Raw genomic sequence first — 22,340 nt, forward strand, 5'->3', positions numbered from 1 at the left:
CTATATTACTGCTTCACTTGGGACTAATTTGGAGAGTAAATTCTGACTCTCATAAAGACATCTTATGAATCAAATTACTATTGATTTACTCTTGAAGGACCAGATTCCAAATGTGGAGACAGACATCAAAATTAACAACATAGAATTCATAAAAATTATATGGTGCAAATTTATATATTTAAGTTTATATGTATTAACTGTTCGCTCCTGAGAAGAATCAATATCATTGTGTTTAAATTACTTTTTAAATATTTTTTTAAAAAACAAAAATATGTTCATTTCTTTCACATTTATCTTAATAACTAAAATAAATTAAAACAAAATACTGCTCTTGGCATATAGAAATGGCTTTGCCATTTCAAATGTGTTCAGTTTCTGAATTGGCCATGTAACAGTTTGAGTATTATATAAATAATTTTAGTATTGTTTTTGTAATAATGGACTGTTAATCAAATTAAACGTAATACATACTATCTAGATAATATAAAAAATATAAATAATACATTAAATAAGATTAGTATTTAAACAAACTTTATTTGCAAAGTACTTCTGAAAATGATTATACTATAAAGCTTCCATTTAGGCATAAGTATGTCACTGAAATATAGCTATTTTTGAAACTAAAACTAAGAATTCAAAATTACATTTGAAGAGAGACAAAAAAGTCTCAAGCTTCTTCCCAGGTTCAGGATGTTCAGAAGTAGGTTTGTGTGAAAACTGAATCAACCCTAAAGGTTTATTTTCAGAATGTGAGTGTGGTGGACGAAAATCTAGTACATAGGAAAGTTAGGAAAACCTCTCAGTGGATAGACATTTCTCATATGCTACTGAGGATGTGGTCAGCCAGAAAAATTCCTTGGCAAAAAGTACTTTGGGGGTAGAAAAACAGAGGTCTTTGTCTTAAGTACTGTCCATTTGGATCCCTGGCAACAAGGACTTTGATTTGGAGGAAGAAGTAGGAGGACAGCTTGGTAGCAAGGGGGAGACCCTGAGTAGGGGGAGTGGAAATATTTCTCTTCAGCTGAAGGCCAGGCCCTTAGTGAGGAGCACATGGGGCATGCTCTCTGCCAGATGCTCTGTTCAGAAAAGCCCTGCGATGTGCTAGATTTTGGTTAATGTTCTAGTGACTTCATTCTTCTTGTAAAGTCACCAATCAATTCATCCAGTTCTGAATTGTTTAGATTTCCTTTTTTTCAGTTATTTTTCCAAAAATGCTATTTCAGCCTGAAATTAAGAGTTGTACCCATTGAGTTCTTTTCAGGAACTTGCTGTTCCTAACGATTCTCTCTGAAGGTGGCATCTTTAAAGATAACATTAAGAAGTTATATTCTCTTTTAACAATATTAAGCTTTTCAAGAATTAGACACTTTCCTTCAATGAGTTTCTTAAATTGAACACTAAGCTGATTTTTCTTTATACAGTTGGATTTATTTTATTTTATTTTATTTTGTCAATATACAATGTGGTTGATTATTGTGTCCCATTACCGAAACCTCCCTCCTTCCTCCCTTTCCTGCCTCCCTCCCAACAATTTCCTTTCTGTTTGCTTGTCATATCAACTTCAAGGAATTGTAATTATTACGTATTCTTCCCCTCCCCCCATTTTTTTTTTTTGTGTGTGTGTGAATTTATTTATTTATTTTTAGCTCCCACCAATAAGTGAGAACATGTGGTATTTCTCTTTCTGTGCCTGACTTGTTTCACTTAATATAATTCTCTCTAGGTCCATCCATGTCATTGCAAATGGCAGTATTTCATTCTTTTTTATAGCTGAGTAGTATTCCATTGTGTAGATATACCACATTTTCCGTACCCACTCATCCGATGATGGACATTTGGGCTGGTTGCAACTCTTGTCTATTGTAAAGAGTGCTGCGATGAACATTGGGGAACAGGTATACCTTCGACTTGATGATTTCCATTCTTGGTATATTCCCAGCAGTGGGATAGCTGGGTCATATGGTAGATCTATCTGCAATTGTTTGAGGAACCTCCATACCATTTTCCATAGTGGCTGCACCATTTTGCAGTCCCAACAACAATGTATGAGAGTTCCTTTTTTTCTGCAACCTCACCAGCATTTATCATTCACGGTCTCTTGGATATTAGCCATCCTAACTGGGGTGAGATGGTATCTCAGTGTAGTTTTGATTTGCATTTCCTGAATGCTGAGTGATCTTGAGCATTTTTTCATGTCTGTTGGCCATTCGTATAGTATATCTTCCTTTGAGAAATGCCTGTTTAGCTCTTTTGCCCATTTTTTAATTGGGTTGCTTGTTTTTTTCTTGTAAAGTTGTTTGAGTTCCTTGTATATTCTGGATATTAATCCTTTGTCAGATGTATATTTTGCAAATGTTTTCTCCCACTCTGTTGGTTGTCTTTTAACTCTGTTGATTGTTTCTTTTGCTGTGCAGAAGCTTTTTAGTTTGATATAATCCCATTTGTTTCCTTTTCCTTTGGTTGTCCGTGCTTTTTTGGTCATATTCATGAAGTCTGTGTCCAGTCCTACTTCCTGAAGTGTTTCTCCTATGTTTTATTTAAGAAGTTTTATTGTTTCAGGGTGTATATTTAATTCTTTAATCCATTTTGAGTTGATTTCAGTATACGGTGAGAGGTATGGGTCTAGTTTCATTCTTCTGCATATGGATATCCAGTTATCCCAGCATGATTTGCTGAAGAGGCAGTGTATAGGCTTGGTGCCTTTGTCAAAGATCAGATGGCTGTAGGTGTGTGGGTTGATTTCTGGATTGTCTATTCTATTCCATTGATCAGTGTGTCTGTTTTTATGCCAGTACCATACTGTTTTGGTTATTATAGCTTTGTAGTATGGTTTAAAGTCAGGCAGTGTTACGCTTCCAGCTTTATTTTTTTTACTCAGCATTGCTTTGGCTATGTGTGGTCTTTTGTTATTCCATATAAATGTCTGGATAGTTCTTTCCATTTCTGAGAAACATGTGATTGGAATTTTGATGGGGATTGCATTGAATTTGTATATCCCTTTGGGTATATGGACATTTTCACAATGTTGATTCTTCCAATCCAAGAGCATGGGATATCTTTCCATCTTCTTGTGTCCTCTCTAATTTCTCTCAGCAGTGGTTTGTAGTTCTCATTATAGAGATTTTTCACATCCTTGGTTAACTCAATTCCTAAGTATTTAATTTCTTTGGTGGCTATTGTAAATGGGCATTTCTCTTTCTGCATGTTCACTATTGGAGTATAGAAATGCTACTGATTTTTGTGTGTTGATTTTGTATCCTGGTACTTTGCTGAAATCATTTATCAACTCCAAGAGTTTTTTTGTAGAGGCTTTAGGCTGTTCGATATATAGGCTCATGTCATCTGCAAACAGGGACAGTTTGACTACATCTTTTCCAATCTGGATGCCCTTTATTTCCTTCTGTTCTCTGATTGCTCTGGCTAGTACTTCCAACACTATGTTGAATAGGAGTGGTGAGAGTGGGCATCCTTGTCTGGTTCCTGTTCTTAAAGGAAAAGCTTTCAGCTTTTCCCCGTTCAAGGTGATATTGGCAGTGGGTTTATCATATATGGCTTTAATTATGTTGAGATACTTGAAGATCCTTGAATGAGAGTGGGACCTTATTTTGCTTCTGGGTCTTTGCTAAAGCTGCCCCCAATTGTTTTGTTATGGCCTGTGTCATGTTGCCCCCCATGGTGACTACATGCTCTTCTGGCAATACTCTTTTTTTTCTTGGTTTTCTGTATCTGCAGAACCCAGATCACTCCCTAGCACAAAGTAGGTTCTCAGTGCTTGATCCATGTTTGTGGCATGAATGAAAAATGAATAAAGAACAAAGCCATCACTGAAGAGTCAAAAAATAATTCTCTGCTGGCTCTTAAGGCATTGTGGCTGTGGCCTATCCATGTGCCTGTGTGAAAGTGTACGTGTCTCTCTGAGTTCCTGTATCCACCTGTCTCTCTGTGAAAGTGTCTGTGTTCTCATTCCTTCCTTAGCATCAGTTCTCAGCCAGTCCAGAAAGTGTCTGGAAGGCCAGTTTAATTTCTCAAATTCAGAACCTCAACAGAGTTCGGACTGAGAGATATCTTTAACATCTTTCTTTTGATAAACTTTGAGAATTATGCCTGTGTCCTGGACATCCCTCTGGGTAGTTGTGGACTGGCGTAGACCAGACCTAGCATAGCTTCACCTAAGCTAGGCCAGAATTAGTTAGGAGTGAGTGAACTTGGAAGGATTTGCTGGATAAATTATGTCCTGTTATTTGTTTCCCAGTGACCCATCTAGGCACTTACATTTGTTGCTTATGAGTCATTAAAAAGTCATTTGCAGCTTCAAATTATGTTGAAATCAGAAATTGAACCATTTCTCTTTTTTTTTTGACCGGTAAGGGGATTGCAACCCTCAGCACAGTGTTGTCTGCACCATGCTCAGCCAGTGAGCACACCAGCCATCCCTATATAGGATCCGAACCTGCGGCCTCGGTGCTACCAGTGCTGCACCCTCCCGAGTGAGCCACGGGGCTGGCCCAGAAATTGAACCATTTCTTACGCTAGTTGTTTTAGAACTTTAAGCCCCACCTCTTGCTAGTTATTTAGATACTTAAAGAGGCTTAATTAAACTAGTAAACTGAACAAATTGATTAGGGTTACTAGGATTCTTTTGCATTACAGCTAAAGGCATTAAAAAAACCCATTTTTATTTAAAGAGAATTTATGGGTGCTAACATATAGTTCAGTTTTTTAGTTTTTAAAGATCCTAGAAACCTGAAGTGATCTGCTTTTATCAAAAAGTGGTCTATGTTAAGAATGATACAATGCCAGTTTTTAAAAGATGTAATTATGCTCAGCATTCCAGCTGGAATCATTGTCTCTGATTCTGTCATTTTGGAAGATAATAATGCACTGGTTGGGAGAATGGGGAAAAACAGGAAAAGTATTATTCCTGCATTTTAAACAAATTGAAAACAACACTTTTTATTTTAACAGCACCATTTTTATTATCTAATTGTCCTAATGGAAATTATGCCAGAGTAGCAGATGGGCAGTAATCCAGAAAGGCGGAGGACATGCTATTTTAATTTATAACTTTTATGAGAATCACCTTGGATCTTTTTTGGGGGTGGGGGGGGGGCTAGCCAATACAGGACTCTGTACTCTTGACCTTTGGTGTTAGAACACTTCACTCTAACCAACTGAGCTAACTTGCCACCAGCCTGTGGATCATTTTTTAATGCTACAATTTCAGTATCATCAAGAATGAAGGATAAAGTTAAAATCATTAAATCAAAATGTTTGGAGAGATGGATGACAAGTCTTCTTTTAGTTTGCAGTGGTTAAAATAAAGGAATTGTTTTTTAAATTTTACTTTTAATCGACCCATAATTGTACATATTTATGGGGTACAGTGTGATGTTTCTATACATGTAATGATCAAATCAGGGTAATTAGCTTGTCTATTGCCTCAAACATTTATCAGTTCTTTGTGATGAGAACATTCAAATTCCTCTATTCTAGCTTTTTTGAAATATATAATACATTATCGTTAACCATAGTCACTCTACTGTGCATTGGAATTCCAGAACTTATTTCTCCTTTCTATCTGGAACATTGTGCCCATTGTCCAACCTCTCTCCATTCCTCCTTTCTTTCACCTTCTCCAGTCTCCGGTAACCTCTGTTCGACTCTCTACTTCTATGAGCTTAACTTTTTAAAATCCCGCATAAGAGTGAGATCGTATGGTATCTGTTTTTCTTTGCCTGGCTTATTTCACTTGACATAGTGTCCTCCAGGTTTATCTGTGTTGCTGCAAATGACAGGATTTCATTCTTTTTTATGGCTGAATAGTATTCCATTGTGTATGTATGCAACATTTTCTTTATCCATTTGTCTGTTGATGGGCTGTTAGGCTGATTAGGACTAGTTTTGATAACAGTTTTGAAAGCAAATGTCTAGAATGAAAATATGCAGATATTTTTGGACAATTTTAGATTTAGTTCAAAAGTAAAAGTAATAGAGTAGTCACCTTACTAATTACTGTATTGTATTGTATATACATGTAAATGTATACTCATCTCCTATGCAATGCATATACACACGTACACACACATATACTCACACAGTTTAATAGGAATAAATGTCAGTATTTCTTAGCCTGATGTAAAATTCATTCATTTGTTTGTTCATTCATGCCAGGCAGAGATGTCCTTGGATATGTGGCCTCAGCCTGTCTTTTGAACCTTACCTAACCATTTCTGCTCATGCTAGGAATGCCATTCCCCATGCTAGGAATCATTCATTCCTCCTGATTAGAATGTCTTTGCTTATCCTCCAGACTAGAATGACTTTTTCTATCATATATCTGGCAAATGTCTATTCAACTTGCAAGCTCACTGGCTATCTCCCCTCTGTAATTTTTCCTTAATTGCCCTCATGCAAGGTTAATTGATTACCTTTTGGTTTCTCCAAGCCTTTATTCATGCTTCTCTAGAAGAGGTTTTTAACTTTCTTGGCTCTCTGTACCCTTAGTGTCTTTTTAATGTTGCCCCTGGAACAAAAGAAACACCTAACTTTGTTTATTAAGTAGCTAGGTACAAATCTAACTTATTAAGTATGAGTAAATATTAAATAATTATTACAGATTTAAGTCCCAACAACTTAAAAACTGTTAAAATAATACACATACTATGAAAGAAAAATACTGCAGTTTCATTCTTAAGTAACTGCAATTACTTACTATTGGGATATGTGCACCTGTTGACAAGTATAATTTCTCAAACCTTGCAAGCCACCACCATTCTAATTTTCTGTTGCACAGTGATTTTTGCACAGTACTTGCCTTTTTTTTTTAATCATAGAAACCATCGAAAACCCAGCTTTACAAACATATGACATTTTCGAGAGGAATGTAGTATGATCTAACATTGAAAATGTGAACTACCTTGAGCTAATAGTTTGCCCAGTGTATGACAGATGTTGCTGTGTTTCTTTCAAACATTTAAAATAGACCTCAGTGCCCCTGCAAATTTGCTGCAGTACCCTAGGTTCCTCAGTTTGAGAACTTCAGTTCTTTACATTATGTTGTTGTGAACATTTAGTACATGCCTGCATTGTATGTTCGTTACACATACTATTATTATTATATATTGTCACGTATTCTTTGTGTCATATTATTTATGTGTTGTCCCCCCTTCTGTTTTGTGAGTTCCTTGAGAGCAGGGACTGTTTTCTATTCATCATTGTATCCTCAGCACAATGCATGTATAGTACAGAGTAAATGCTCAATAAATGTTGGTTGAATTGCATGGAATTGAATCATCTAGATTAATCTCCTACTTGAGAGATGAGAAACAGAGGCATAAGATAAGGAGATTTTTCAAGGTTAGCAGCAATATCTCATGTTCTAAAATACTGGTTAATGATAAGAAATCTTAGTTCTCAAATACAATTCTGACCTGAATCTTTGCTTTTCATTTAGGTAGAAACCTAAATTGGACAAGTGTCATATATTTTGGGTAGTAACAATGAGATATATTGAAATAAGAAATTTTTTAAAATTCCAAAGCTAAGCATAATATTTTTCTTGGGGTTTGTGCCTGATGGTGTTGTATGAAAGAGTTTTTACTAAAGCTTGTCTGATGTTTCTAGTAATAAATCCTCAGGGAGATTGTATAATGGAAACATTTTGGATTTTTGAGTCAGATTTGGAGTGCATGTCCATTTTGGATCTGTTAATATCTTCTATTAGTTTTATCATCTAATGAATAAATCCTTTCCTAAAAGTGGGAATATTAGTCCCTGAAATTTTATTTTTATTTTGGGTGGCTGACCAGTACTGGGATCCAAAACGTTGACTTTGGTGTTACCAACACCACATTCTACCGAGTGAGATAAGCAGCCAGCTGTTAAGCTTTTTGGTTTTTATTTATTTATTTGTTTATTTATTTTTTGGTGACTGGCCAGTAGAGGGATTAAATCCTGGATCTTGGTGTTAATCAGCACCATGTTCTAACTAACTGAGCTAACAAGCCAGCTACCCCATGAAAAAAAAATTTTTTTTTAAAACATTCTGTGGTCAAATAAGTTTGGGAAATGCTTTATGCATAGCTCTTCCTCAGAGAAACACAATGCCATTAGTAAAGTAAAGGCTCTGAGAAATCCTGCAATACAGAAACTTTGTGTGAGTTTTATGTGATTCAGTGTTTCTCCAACTTGAACATGTAAGCCTCTTTTTAAATTAACACCCATAAAATAGTGTGGAAGGAAAGCTTTATGCAGCAAACTTTGGGAAACTACTTGCTTTATAGGAAGGGTTTGATATGTCTGATGTGGTAAGAGTTCATCAAAAGATGTTAGATCCCACCTCCAGTGTACTCACATGCCCTGGATTTTGGCTCAAAGACATTCAGTGCTCCTTTAAATCTTGTGCTACAGAGGTTCCAGTGTGTAAATGTCTCCAGAATCTTATATTATTTTGCGATATCCTTAGCATTGGCTACTTTCTGTTAGTCTTGATATATTAATAATTATTTATAATACTAAAGAGTGGTTTGAACAGTAGGACTATGTGATGAATAATATTGATATTTCCCTGAGAGACATCTAAACCATACTAACCATCTGAAGGTGGAAACAAGGAAAAAATATTGATTCTTTAATTCTTTTTATATCAGCAAACATCTTTTCTCTCTTGAGAATAGACACTTTCATAAATACTTCTTTCAGACCACTAACATGGCTCAGTGAAATATAACATCACTGAGGATGCTTTAAATTGCAAATAACAGAAAACCCAGCTCAAATTGGGTTAAACAATACAATTGGCTCTTGCATCTAAAAAGTCCAGAGGTAAAGTATGCTTCAGGGGAAATGTGTCAGGATCCTGGCTTCATTTCTTTGAGATCTTCTTGATTTTTCCCTGCTGCATAACTTGGCTTTGTGTTCAGCGTGGCTTCTCTCAAAGTAGCAAAGTGGTGTTACTTCTATACACCATGCTATCCAGAAGACACATCTCTCTTTCTCCAGCCATTGCACAACAGGACTTTGCTTGATTGAACTTGGGTCATAATCCTACCCTTGAATCCTTTATTCTGTTAGAGAGGTTGGAGCTAGGAGGGATCATTCCCATCTAAAGGTCACGGCTGCTGCACAGCTGTGGAAAAGTGGAATTGAAATGATGCCAGGGAGGGAAACTATGGTTACATTTAATAAAGTTCAAAGTCAGCAACTAGAAAACTTTGTTGAACCATACTTTAAGTTAATCCAAGCATTAATTTCAATACTTTTTTTTTGGCAGCTGGCTGGTATAGGGATTGAACCATGGACCTTAGTGTTATCAGCACCATGCTCTAACCAACTGAGCTAACCAGTCAGCCCTGTATACTTTCAAATAGCCATTAGTTTAAAAATAAATCAACTATCTTTATGTTTATTACATTAGCCACAGCCATGCACAAACAGAAATACCTTGAGGTGATAGAGACACTAATAATGGTCACCCAGTCTGAATATCATAGGATTCTTAAGTGCATCAGAATAGATCTTTCTATGGCCATATCAACTTCGATTAGAGGTCCCTCGAATATATCACAAAGAGCCTTGGTGAAATATGGAGGGTTCAGTACAAACACTGTACTACTAAAAAAATGATGTCAAATGCACCCTTCAGTGTTTACTGTGTGTGTCGTTCTCTGGGGGCTAAGGTGATTAAGTTGCTATCTCTGTCATGAGGAGATCCTGTTCTAGTTTAGAGTTCAAACCTAGTTTTTAATTTATTTTTCTCTTTTATTTAGGAAGGAAGGGAAGGAAGGAAGAAAGGAAGGAAAGAAGGAGGGTAAGAAGGAAGGAAGTGTTCAAACTTAATAGGAAATTTAGAATTTAAAAATATTTGGCAACTTTGAGGGCTGTGTTCTATGGTCTGTTGGCTCCATCAAGTAGGCCAGGAAGGCACACTGATTGAATGGAACTCTGCATGCTTGGTGTTGGTCTGAGAAGAGGCTTCTGGTATTTTGCTGGGGATGTTAGTGTTATAGGTGTCAGGAGCAAAAAACACCCTTGGAGACCAATATAGAAAAAGAGAAAAAGATTTTTATTTCCAGCAGCCGGGACTGCACCAGCCAGTTCAAGGTGCGGTGCCGAACCGTCTTTGTTTGTGGTTTTTAAAGCTGCAAGCACGGCAACTCGGTTGCCTGATCACCGCGCCAAGAGGTATTAGCCAATGCAAGCAAGCCAACAGTACATGAGCTAATTTTGCAGTTAGCGGAGCTCCTCCCGTCCCACCCCCACTTTCCCACCTAACTTTCACACAATGGAGGGGCTATCTTAAGTGGCGTCGGTCCTGCTCTTAGAAAAGAGGGCATTACTTCATTAGAAGCTTGTCTTTTAGGTGTGCTGCAGGGGAGGTGTAGGGGGATGGGCATGGTTGTATGTGCCTATTCTACTTCAAGATGTTCACTTCATCCTTCTTTCCTTCTTCCTCATCCTCTCCACCGGACCCTGTATCTCCAAGACCTGCGGCTTCTCTAGTGTCCATCCACAAGGCATCTTTCTCCAGGGCATCTCCATGCTCTGCCTTTCCTGGCTTGCTTCTTCAGCTACCCTTCCTTTGTCAATGTGCTGTCTTCCAAAAGTTTGTTAAAATCTCTAGTCAGCTGATGTCTCCCTTCCAGTCCTGTCCTCTTGTGCCTAATACCTTTTTTTAATTCCTTTTTTCTTATTGTGCTGTGGCAGAAACACTATCTCTCTCTTCTCTAAATTGTCCTTTTTAATGAAAAGAAAAAAATCTATTAACAAATTAAAACAGTGTAAAGGAATGTACAGTTAAAATTAGGTTCCTCTTACTACCTCTGTTCCCTTTCCAACTGTTGGCTGTTGACAGTTTCTTATAGAGCCCTCCAGAAATTTTCTAAGCCTTTACAAGCTTGTGTGTGTGTGTGTGTGTGTGTGTGTGTGTGTGTGTGTATGTGCGCGCGCCTGTGTGTGCCTGTGTGTGTGCGTGCACGCCCACACATCGTTATTTCTTATATAGTGGGACCACAGCCTGCATAGTGTTCTGCACTTTTTTTTTAAACTTTAACACTATATCTAGGAAAACATCTCACATTGGACTTGATACTTTTATGAGAGCTACCACCTTCTTTTAATTCCTTCATGTGAATGTTCCAGTGACATAATATTCCATTATATGCATATACCAACATGTCCTACTGATGGACTGTACATACATCTTTGTGAACATGTGTGTGTATTCCTGTAGGATAAATTTGGAATTGTTCGGTAGTTAAAGGGTATATGTACTTTACATTGTGATGGACAATGCTAAATTGCCTCCTAAGATTGCAACAATTCATGTTCTTACCAACTTATGAGCTTGCCTGTCTACCTACATCCTTGATAGTATTGTGTCCTCTTAGACATTTAGGTTTTTGTCAAGATGGCATTTCATTGTTATTTTAAATTGTACCTGTTTTATTGTGAATGAAATTAAGTCTTAAATGTTTAAGCCATTTGCTTTCGTTTTTCTTATTGATTTATAGATGTTCTTTGTTTATTAAGAAAATAGGTTCTTGTCTGTAATAAATGTTGCAAATTTTATTTGCAGATTATTATTTGCCTTTTTACCTTCCTTAGCATTTATTTCCAAACAGAAAGTTTTAACTTCACTGTTTTTAATGTATCTTTCTTTTCCCTATGGTTTCTGGGTTTATGTCTTGATTGTAAGACATTACACTTCAAGATTTTTTTTTTTTTTTTTTTGACCAGTAAGGGGATAGGAACCCCTGGCTTAGTGTTGTCTGTACCATGCTCAGCCAGCAAGCGCACCGGCCATCCCCATATAGGATCCGAACCTGCGGCCTCGGTGCCATCGGTGCCACACTCTCCCAAGTGAGCCACGGGGCCGGCCCACACTTCAAGATTTTAAAAATAAAAAAATAGGAAGACATTAATGAAGTTGATGAGAAGGATTACAAGAGAAGGGAAATTTCATTTGATGAAGTATGGTTTCTCAGAAGGGTGTGGGGGTATGAAATCCAGACATTGATAGAAGTTTGGATGGGAAGAGGAATCATTTTCTTTTGTCACAGAAGGGAGGGAGGAAAGGATATGTTGCTTTGCCTCCCATGGATTTGGCACCCCTTTTCCCCTGGGTGACGGAGCCACCAAAGATTACTCAAAGTCCATCTCTTCTGAGCAGTAAGAAGCCCCAAAAAGGGTTAACCTCCCTCAAGAGAGAGGCATTGCTTCCATTTGGGAAACTAACCACGAATTGGGGTTCTCTTTCTGCATTTATTCTACAGACCAGGAAGTTTCAGGAAGAGAACATAGGTAGGGTTTTTGCTAAGTATAGTTTAACAAGTTTAACAATAGAAGCTGGTAACATTCAGTAAGACAGGCAAGGTGACATTCCATAATGCAATTTACAAGAAGTTAAGTTGATCCACCAACAAAAGCTTGATCTTAGCAAATATTCTCTTCTTACAGCAATTTCCCGGTATCTTTAAATATCAATCAGTAACCTGTCTGTCTTTGAGCCAGCAACCTTGCTGTGTTACAATCTTACAACAGAGACTATACCTTGGGGAAAATTTCCTGTCTTTTGTAAGGTTAACATTTGAAATTGCAAGGCTTTGGAAAACCAGGCCCTGTGAAATACATTTGCTTTATGTGTACTCCACAAGGATGGGTGCAGATATGGGTGGATTACAATTTCATATAGGAAGCTGAAGGAGTTCTACCCATTGCTCTCTGTTTTCTCTTTATGAAGAAGTAGGAGACATTTTCTGAAAGTGATGGGGGAAACATAGTTTAGCTTGAAGGAAGCTGAGGTGGCTCCAGAGAATCACTGCGGAGACAGAGTGGACTAACTGGGGAAACAGAATTGTTGACAACATTGAGGGCCTGGTGAGAGGTTCTACTGTGCAGGGCTGAGTCTTTCCAGAGTCTTAAGCAGTCTGAATGAAGGTGATGGGAGGGTAGACAACTTAGTATGAGATTTTTCAGTTCTTAGCTCTCCTTCCATTATATATTTATAATCTTATTACATTATGATTGGAGTACATTTGAGTCTTTGGAGTTTACTGAGATTTCCTTTATGACAGCACGTGGACTGTTTGAAATTATGCTACGTGTTCTTGAATGTATTCTTGATTTCTTGAGTATAAAGTTTCTATAGATGTAAAATTGTTTGAGCTTACCGAATGTATTGTTCAGATCTTTGAGAGGGGTGTGTCAAAGGGTGTGATGTATCTTTGTTTATGGACCACAGATCTGGGTATAAACAGGTATCAGTAAGCACATGAAATTTGTAGTCTTCAGTGTGAGTGACTGGGCCTTGTGATTAGGCATACAGAGGTGGGCAGTGAGTGGGAAGTCTCCTGTGCTGTGCCCTGCACCCAACAGATAAGGAAATAGCAGGCTGGAGAGTTGATATGGCTTAGCCAGCGTCACATATCTAATAAATAGCAGAACCAGGACTTGTACCCAGGTCTTTTGGATTCAACTCCAATACTCTTCCACTTCATCTTTTATGCTTGGTGGATGTAGTTATCACCATCTTTCAACATCATCCTTAAGCTTACCATTTGTACAGTCTGAAAGGCAGTGTCATTGGATCCTCATCAAAAACCCATTAGAGCAGGTGTCATCATCTTTTACAAATTCCATAAGACACAAGTAACTTATGACAAATCTTATAACTGATCACTAGAGAAATTTATTTACTTCAGATTTTCAAGTCTGAATTGAGTGTTAAGTGTGTTCATTTTGGGAGTTGGAAGTATATCAGAATCCTGGCAGGAAACAATTCACAGCAGATGTTTCAAATAAAGACTAAATCTGGAGACTACTTAGAGAGGCATGGGCAGGCTTAAGGCACTGAACAAGGGATGGAGGGCGAAGGAGGATCCTGGTGAGAGATGGACCTGTGGCCTGAGGGTTGGACCATCTCTTGGTCCTGGAGGCATGGAGCTATGCTGTGACACAGCATCTAAGCGAGGAGAGGACAGGAGAAGAAGACCAGATCCTTCTCTGTCCCCTCTCTCCTATCTCTTGCAAGTATTGCCTCTCACATATTTAACCATCCAGCAGCCAGCCAGCACAGTCAATCTACGGGGGCACAGAAAAGGATTTAGAAGGCATCTGTGTAAGGGGAGTACATAGAGAATAGCCAGCACCGAAGAACAATGCAATGGTGGGGTTCATGGTCATTGTTATAGTTACCTGGGGTTTCTGAGACATAAGAACAAATTATAGCAAATCAAAACTTTTTTTGTTTTGTGGTTGGCTAGTACAGGGATTGAACCCTGGACCTGGGTGCTATCAACACAGTGTTCTAACCAACTGATTAACTGGCCACCCCGGAAATTAAAACATTAAGAAAGGAAATTTAATGGAACTGAAAAATAGGGGAAGTTGTGAAAAAATGTAATTTAGGAGTATGCAAATGGTGTGCATTCCTGTGTGACAGTCATTTTGAAGAAAACTGTGTGAACCTAACTTTCCCTGAAATCACTACTATTAATAAAGAATTTAAGGACTTCTTTAGAACCCATTTTATAGCCTTCTCAATAGTCTTACCATTCTCCATTTGACCCTCTGATTTTTCTCTTAAAATATAGATTTTAAATCCTTTATAATAATTTCAATAATTATTGGAAGATTGAAATTTTATTAGGAAAAAATTAGCTTGCTTCCCCAAGTGAAAATACTTGGAGTATATAATATCGTTTAGATTATGTGTAATGTGTATTGTTAGATGGGTATTCATTTTGTTTATCAATTTATTTAAATTAAAATCTGTATCTTAATCAATATTCATGTCATATCAGGTGTTTATGATCTTGGATGTTTGAGGATTTTCTCCTTTGGTAGTATATAGCAGTATCTATATATCATCTTCCAAATATTACTGTAAAACATAACACAATATAACAAATTATATATGTAATATATAATATTTGCCACAAAGTGCCCTTTCTAAAATATATTGAGTTATTGAGTAGGGAAAACAAGATAGGACACTTGGTGCTACTTTTTTTAGCAGCATTGAGTTCTTGCCATGCCATCTTATTTTTTCCCTTTTCCTTTTTCTTTCTTTTCTTTTTTTTTTTCCTCACTGTGCCATCTTTTCCCCCATCTTTGTTAATTTTTTTGCCTGAACTTCATTTATTTGGCATTTATTGATTGTACCATGTGAGCAGTACTAGAGTAGGCCTTAAACTATTCCTACAAAATGTCTTTGCAAAGAATTATGAATTGCCATGACACTGCCAGTTACTTCATACAGAGTGTTGCTTTCAAAAGATTTCTAATACATAGAATATACTTACAGATTATTAGATTTTATGCAAATTTTCCAATTTGAAGTTGTTCTAAAATTGTTTAAGATCATAGCGCTTTTTCTGGCAAGTTGAAAACCAGTGCGTGATAATGGTTCATATAAAAAACAAAAAAACTAAGAAACATTAAGAGGTTTTGGCAGGAGGAAAAATCTGTTTTCAGATGAAATTTCAGAATAGTTGGAGAGTTAACATGCAGAGAGACACAGGGAAGCCATTCAGACGGCAGAATCAAAGCAAAGGAGATCCTTTTGCCTGATCTAAACCATGGCCAGGTCTAGAAGGCGTATGCTGGAATCACGGGCTGGATTTAGTAGAGAAAGCCAAGAGGAACAGGAAGCAAGAGAGGTTTCTGGGTCAGGTTAGAATGAATACATAGGTTAATATAAAATGAAAATAAAAGCATTATAGACTAGATCCTGAAATTTAGCTTTTGTGAATGTTCTTTGCCAAATTATTGACTACTCTGGTTGGTGCTAAAGTGGCATAACGTTTGATTTTTTTCTATTTTTACCCTCTGCATTTGCTCTGCTCTGGTATACCGTGGTTTTTGCACATGTCTAGGAACTGTTGCAGAGTTGAAAGTTCACTCTTCTAAATGTAACAAAATTCAAAACAGTAATAACATACATCAGGTAAAGTGAAGTTCTGTTTCATTTTGTCCCTGGAGCCCTGCATCCTTTAGTTTTTGTCTGGACTTGATTACTTTCTTGAAATGCTGCACTGCTGTGGTCCTGGGGCAGCCCTCATCTTACCAGGGCTTCCTTTCTTTTCACGGATCCTCTGTGTTTCCTGGAGCCTGTGTTTTTCTCTCTCTGGAGGAGGTTTTTGAGATCCTGTATATATGAAAAGTTGATTTTCTGTCTTTACACTGATGGATAGATTGGATGGATTAGATCGGAAATCATTTCTTTATCCATTGTTTGTGACCTGCCTTCTCCTCCCTCCCTCACCACCTCAGACATTTGCAGGATCTTAATGTCCCTGGTGTTCTGGAATTTCAGTATTGTAAATTGGTGTGGGTCTTATTTCCTTCATTGTGTTGGGCACTTGGCCCTACTAACCTAGAAATCAAGTCCTTCAGTTCTGAGAAAAATCCTTGAATTATTTCTTAGGTAACTTCCTTCTCTCTCTTTTCTCGATCCTCTCTTTCTGGAGTTCCTTTCTGTCAGATGTTGGACCTCCTGAATTAATCCTTTAATTTCCTTATATTTTTATCTTTCATTGTTAATTTGTTGTATTTTCTGGAACATTTCCTCAAACTTATCTTCTAATCCATTTTCTGAAATTTTATTTCTGCTACCATGTGCTACACTTCTGAGTGCTCTCTTCTGTTCTTAATGTTCCTTTTAAAGAAATGACATTTTGTTCTTGCTTTATAGTTCTATTTACTTATTTATTTACGTAACTGTAACTTTGTACCCTTTGACCTACATTTTCCCATTTCCCTTACCCCTCACCCCTGGTAACCACCTTTTAATTCTGTTTCCATGTATTTGATTTTTAAAAATATATATATATTTTAGATTCCATATGTAAGTGAGATGTTGCAGCATTTTTCTTTCTGTGTCTGGCTTATTTCACTTAGCATATCCTTTAGGTTCATGATGTTGGCAGGATATCTTTTTTTTTTTAAGGCTGAATAATATTCCATATATACGAGTATGTGTGTGTGTGTGTGTTTTCTACAGTTGTCCCTCAGTATCCGAGGGATCCAAGGGAGATGGGTTCCAGGACCTCCTGCAGATACCAGAATCCACAGATGCTCAAGTCCCTGACATAAAATGGTGTAGTATTTGCATATAACCTACACACATAGTCCTGTATACTTAATTAAAGTATAAAGATGATTTACATCTCTAGATTACTTATAATACCTAAGACAATGTAAATGCTATGTAAATAGTTGTTATACTTTATTGTTTCGGGAATAAAGACAAGAAAAAAAGTCTGTTCAGTACGGATGCATTTAAAAAAATATATTTTTAATCCTTGGTTGGTTGAGTCTACAGATTTGGAATCCCAGGGATATGGAGGGCAGACTGTATATACTATATACAGACACACACACACACACGCACACGCACACACACACACACCACAATTTCTTTATCCATTCATCTGTTGATGGACACATTTATTGTTTCCATATCTTGGCTATTGTGAATAATGTTGCAATGAACATGGATGTCCAGATATTTTTATAAGGTGGTGATTTCATTTCCTTTTGGTATATGCCCAGAAGAAGGATTGCTGGGTCATATGGCAGTTCTATTTTTAATTTCTTTCAAAACCTCCATACTGTTTTTCAGTGCGGTTGTGCCAATCTACATTTCTACCAACAGTGTACAAGGGTTTCCTTTTCTCTACACCTTCACCAACACTTATCTCTTGTCTTTTTGACAAAAGCCATCCTGTTAGGTGTGAGGTGATATTGTGGTTTTGATTTGTATTTCCCTGATGCTTAGTGATGTAGAGCACCTTTTCACATAACTGTTGGCAGTTTTTATGTCTTCTTGGAGAAATGTTTTTTCAGGTCCTTTGCCCATTCTTAAATCAGATTATTCTTTTTTTGCTATTGAGTTGTCTGAGTTCCTTTTAAACTTTGGTTATTAAACCCTTATCACATACACAGTTCACAAATATTTTCTCTCACTCTGTAAGCTGCCGTTTCATTTTGTGGGTTGTTTCCTTTGCTGTGCGGACACTTTTTAGTTTGATGCAGTCCCATTTGTTTACTCTTCCTTTTGTTGCCTGTGCTTTTGGTGTCCTATACAAAAAATCGAGATGAATGTCAAAGAGCTTTTTCCTTATGTTTTCTTCTATGAGTTTTATGGTTCCAGGTCTTATGTTTAGGTCTTTAATCTATTTCAAGTTGATTTTTGTGTTTGGTGTAAAATAAAGTTTCAATTTTACTCCTTTACATGCGGATATCCAGTTTTTCCTGTACTATTTATTGAAGAGACTGCCCTCTCCCCACTATGCTTTATAGTTTTAATAGCTTTTCTTACTTTTCTCAGTATATTAATTATACTGAGTACACTTTTATTTTTGAAGTTTCCTTTTGCTCTCAGCATAGTTCTCTGTGTCCTCTGAGTCTGCCGTGCCTCTCCACCCCCCACCCCCCACCCTGTATATTTGCTCTAGTCTCTGACTTTCACCTTGGAAGGGTTTTTTTTTTTCAAATTTCTATCAGTTTTGGGCTGTCAATTCATTTTAGTTTTTTCAGGTACTAACAAGCTGATTGAAAGTTCCATCTTAAGGGCCGAGCCTGTGGCGCACTCGGGAGAGTGTGGCGCTAGGAGCGCGGCGACGCTCCCGCCACGGGTTCGGATCCTATATAGGACTGGCCGGTGCACTCACTGGCTGAGTGCCGGTCACGAAAAAGACAAAAAAAAAAAAAAACAAACAAAGAAAGTTCCATCTTAAGAAATTTGTTGTGGTTTGCTTTACTGTTAAGATGATCTGGTAGGGATCCAGGCCTTTCTTTGGGAGAAGCCCACACATAAATAAATACCTTTGGGACATTTTTTCTGGAGATCATTCAGTTTCTCTGGGAAAATTCTTCTGATCTCTGAGTCTGGTTGCCATTGTTTAGGGAGCCCATCTGGAAGAAAAGGGGAAGATTAATGTGGTGCAGCGGATGTAAATTCCAGCTGTATGACTTTGGAGCCCTTGCTCTGGGCTACTATGCTTGTTGTCTCCTGTACTGAATCCTAAGTGGGGCTTCATAGCCCTTTTCTCCCCCCAAGTTTTCTGTTTGTTTGTTTTTGGTAAAATAAGATTTATCATCTTAACCATTTTTAAGAATACAGTTCACTGGTATTAAATACATTCGTAATGTTGTGCAGCCATCACAACCATCTGTCTCTAGAATTCTTTCATCTTGTAAAACTGAAACTCTATACCCATTAAACAATAACTCCTCATTCCCCCTTCCCCTCCACCACTGGCAACCACTGTTTCTACTTTCTGTCTCTATGATTTTTTGACTACTCTAAATACCTCATGTAAGTGGAATCACAGTATTTGTCTTTTTGTGTCTGGCTTATTTTATCTAACATAATGTCCTTAAATTCACTACTCTTGTAGCTTATGTCAGAATTTCCTTCCTTTTAAGACTTAGTAATATTCCAGAGTCGCAGCCTTTTACATCAACTTTTTTCTTACTTATTGTGTATAATAGCCCCTCTTAGTCCTGTATATAGCATAGTTAGGAACATTATGTGTATGATTATGTTTAATTATTTTCATGGTAGAGATTTTTAAATTTGTTCTTAATTTGCAGCTTTTTTCAAGGAGCAAACCTCCAAGGGGCCTGTATGTTTATGGAGATGTTGGTAAGTGTATTAAAAAAGTTTTGGGTGGGCCAGACAGAAAGTTTCCCAGCTTTTGCTCAGGGATAACTTTCATTTACATCCCTTAATCCACTACCAACAAAGGAATAGGATGAGGGAGGGTAAAGTAGGGGGAGAAGAAAGGAGAAAGGAAGGCAGTTATCTCAGCTTTCACTTCTCCTAGGATGGGGCTGTCCTGTAAGGCAGGATTAGTTACTTTGTTAGGGTGCAAACATTATATATATGTATACTGTATAATGTATAAAGTGAGTTGATTTCAGAGAAGGAAATCGTGTAGATAGTTTACTGGATAAATCAGGATCTCATTACTCAGTGCTATTTGACTCAGCTTAATACTTTAAAAAAAAATAAGCTGTTCTTTTCTACTTTTAGTTTTCACTAATATTTCTATGAATAATCTAAGCCCTTAGGTTAATAATTTAGTTATTGTCTTTAATTTAGTTGTTAGTAGATAGTCTTAATGCATGAGTGGCCAAATTTCCTTGGTCTCCCAGTTGTATACATTCAGTATGAAGACTCATATTTTGTTGGAAACTTTCTGAGTGGTCCCTTACTTTCTAGATTTTCCTAAACATTTAATGTCTTGCTCATGAAGTCTTCCCTGACCTCATTCTTACTGAAATCATGTGTTTTCTGGTTCCCATTTCCTTCAAGCAAAGCCTTGTCTCCTCGTTCTAAACCTCTCCCTCGTTAACAATAGTCACTGATGTTGTGCAGGTGGCTCCCATTTTACTTGGCTTTATTGCCTTCCTGCTTGTCAATTATTATTTTTATTGGCACACTCAAAACTCACATTTACATGTAAAAACATCACTTTTGGACCTTGACTAATATACACACCCCAGACTCCCCAATAGCAATAACACATTTGCATTATGAAGTAGTGGTAGCAGGGCTTATTTTTTTAGTAAAAATTTTAAGACAAGAAAAAAAATTGGAGTTGAATAAGTAGTCTCAGTGCTGTAAAGATAAAACTGTTCTTTTTTCCCTCCTCCCCTTTTCTTTCAATTTGTTTACTAATGCCTTTAAAGTCTTGTTTTAAATTTATAGATCTAGTTAATCTAATAAAAAGGAATCCTTTAGCTCACAACTATGAGCAATAGAGATTGATCCTTACAATTCTTCAAGTTCTTGAAAATTTCAGATTTAAAAAATGTTAAAGAAGCTCAAACTATTCTTTTTCTTAGTTCATTGGCTAATTGGTATTTTTGAGATCAATGTATACTTCTTATGTAGAAAGCAGTTTATACCAGATACTTGATCAATTTTATGTGCCTGCATCCTTGGGTACCACTAGCAGATCTCATCCTGTTAGCTCTCATTCTTTGCCTCCTGAGAACATTTACTTCCAGTACCTTCACTTTCATTTTCAGTCATTGCTAAAATCAACAGCTCTGTTTCTACTCTTACCTTAACCATTTAACCATAAATGGAAATGGGTTAGTAAAACACAACTGCTTGCACTTCTGCAAAAGAACTTAAAAAAAAAAAAAAAAAGCTATGAAAGTTGTCAGATTTTAGTTTGAAAAATACGCCAAATTCTAACTAATTGAAGAGAGGTACAATGTAAGTTATTCATGTGAATGCTTGAAAGAATTAGAAAAGATGTGATAACATAGGATGTTAACATAGCCTAAGTGTGTGGCAACCTTTGATTAGAAACATCTTTATAAAATAGAGAGGGGAAGCGAAAGGAATTCTGAAATAGGAAGTGAGATGAACATTTTGGTGGCTATCATCAATTTAGTTCAGAATACTTACAAAATAGGTAATAAAAGATGAGTTCTCATTTTGGAGGGCTCTGGCTGGGAGGCTAGCCTCAGTATGCCATCACAAGCTCTTATTCTTTACTATGCTCCTTTTTTAGGCTTGGGAAACAGGTATTAAATTTTAAGGAGACTTGATGGGAAAAGAGGATATCTGCTGCATAGTGCCTTCTTTCATTCCTCATTCCTGCACTCTGGGCTCTGTCGTGCCCACTTCACTCTACTCTCTTCTTCATATATGTTTTGAGGTGATTGACTCAGATGGACTCTAAATCCAGGGACTAACATCACAGTTAACATCACAGTTCAATCTTTTTTTTTTTTTTTTTTTTTTGGTGGCTGGCCAGTACAGGGATCGAACCCAAGACCTTGGTGTTATCAGCATCATGCTCTAATCACCTGAGCTAACCGGCCAGCCTTTGGTTCAATCTCGAAATGAAATATTTTCATTAATAAAATGTTTAGCACATCTCATGTAGAAGCCAAAAGCTGCATAGTAGTATTTTGAGGCTTCATTCTTACCCTACAGCTAGCTTTCTTGAAACAAGACTTGAGCTCTTGACTAGCAGACTGCAGCAGTGATGGCAGGGTTAATGATTTCTCAGGTACACTGGAAGAGAATAAAAATACATTTTGTTTATCTGTCCCATTTCTGGTGCCACCTGGTTTAACCTCACCTGTTTCACATTGACACTGGGCTCTAATTTCTCCAGTTGGAAAGTAGGCTGGTTTTAAGTTTAGGGTTGGGAAACATACTTCTTCCGGGCTTGGTTGCAGGGAGGAGGGACACCCCTTCCAGCTTCTTCTGCAGGGGGACAGCTATGAAAAGGGTGCTTTTGCGTAGAAATCTTTGGCTTCTTAAATACTGGCTTGAAGAGTAGAATTTAGCATTTCAGGTTTTACAA

The 22,340-nt window shown here is 37.2% G+C and overlaps 1 protein-coding gene across 3 annotated transcripts in view; it reads left to right on the plus strand.

Moving 5' to 3' along the window:
• The window catches only part of AFG1L (AFG1 like ATPase), a 184,725-nt gene that overhangs the window by 39,129 nt on the left and 123,256 nt on the right, over positions 1-22,340 (plus strand). The window contains exon 3 of one of the 3 annotated variants that reach the window (XM_063097573.1): positions 19,600-19,651. The exons of the other annotated variants lie outside the window; for them this stretch is intronic. Within the exon in view, the coding sequence (XP_062953643.1) occupies positions 19,600-19,651 (52 nt within the window). The remainder of the gene's footprint in view (positions 1-19,599; positions 19,652-22,340) is intronic. 3 annotated transcript variants of the gene reach the window in all.

This window comes from Cynocephalus volans, chromosome 5 (assembly GCF_027409185.1).
Source record: "Cynocephalus volans isolate mCynVol1 chromosome 5, mCynVol1.pri, whole genome shotgun sequence".
NCBI lineage: Eukaryota > Metazoa > Chordata > Mammalia > Dermoptera > Cynocephalidae > Cynocephalus > Cynocephalus volans.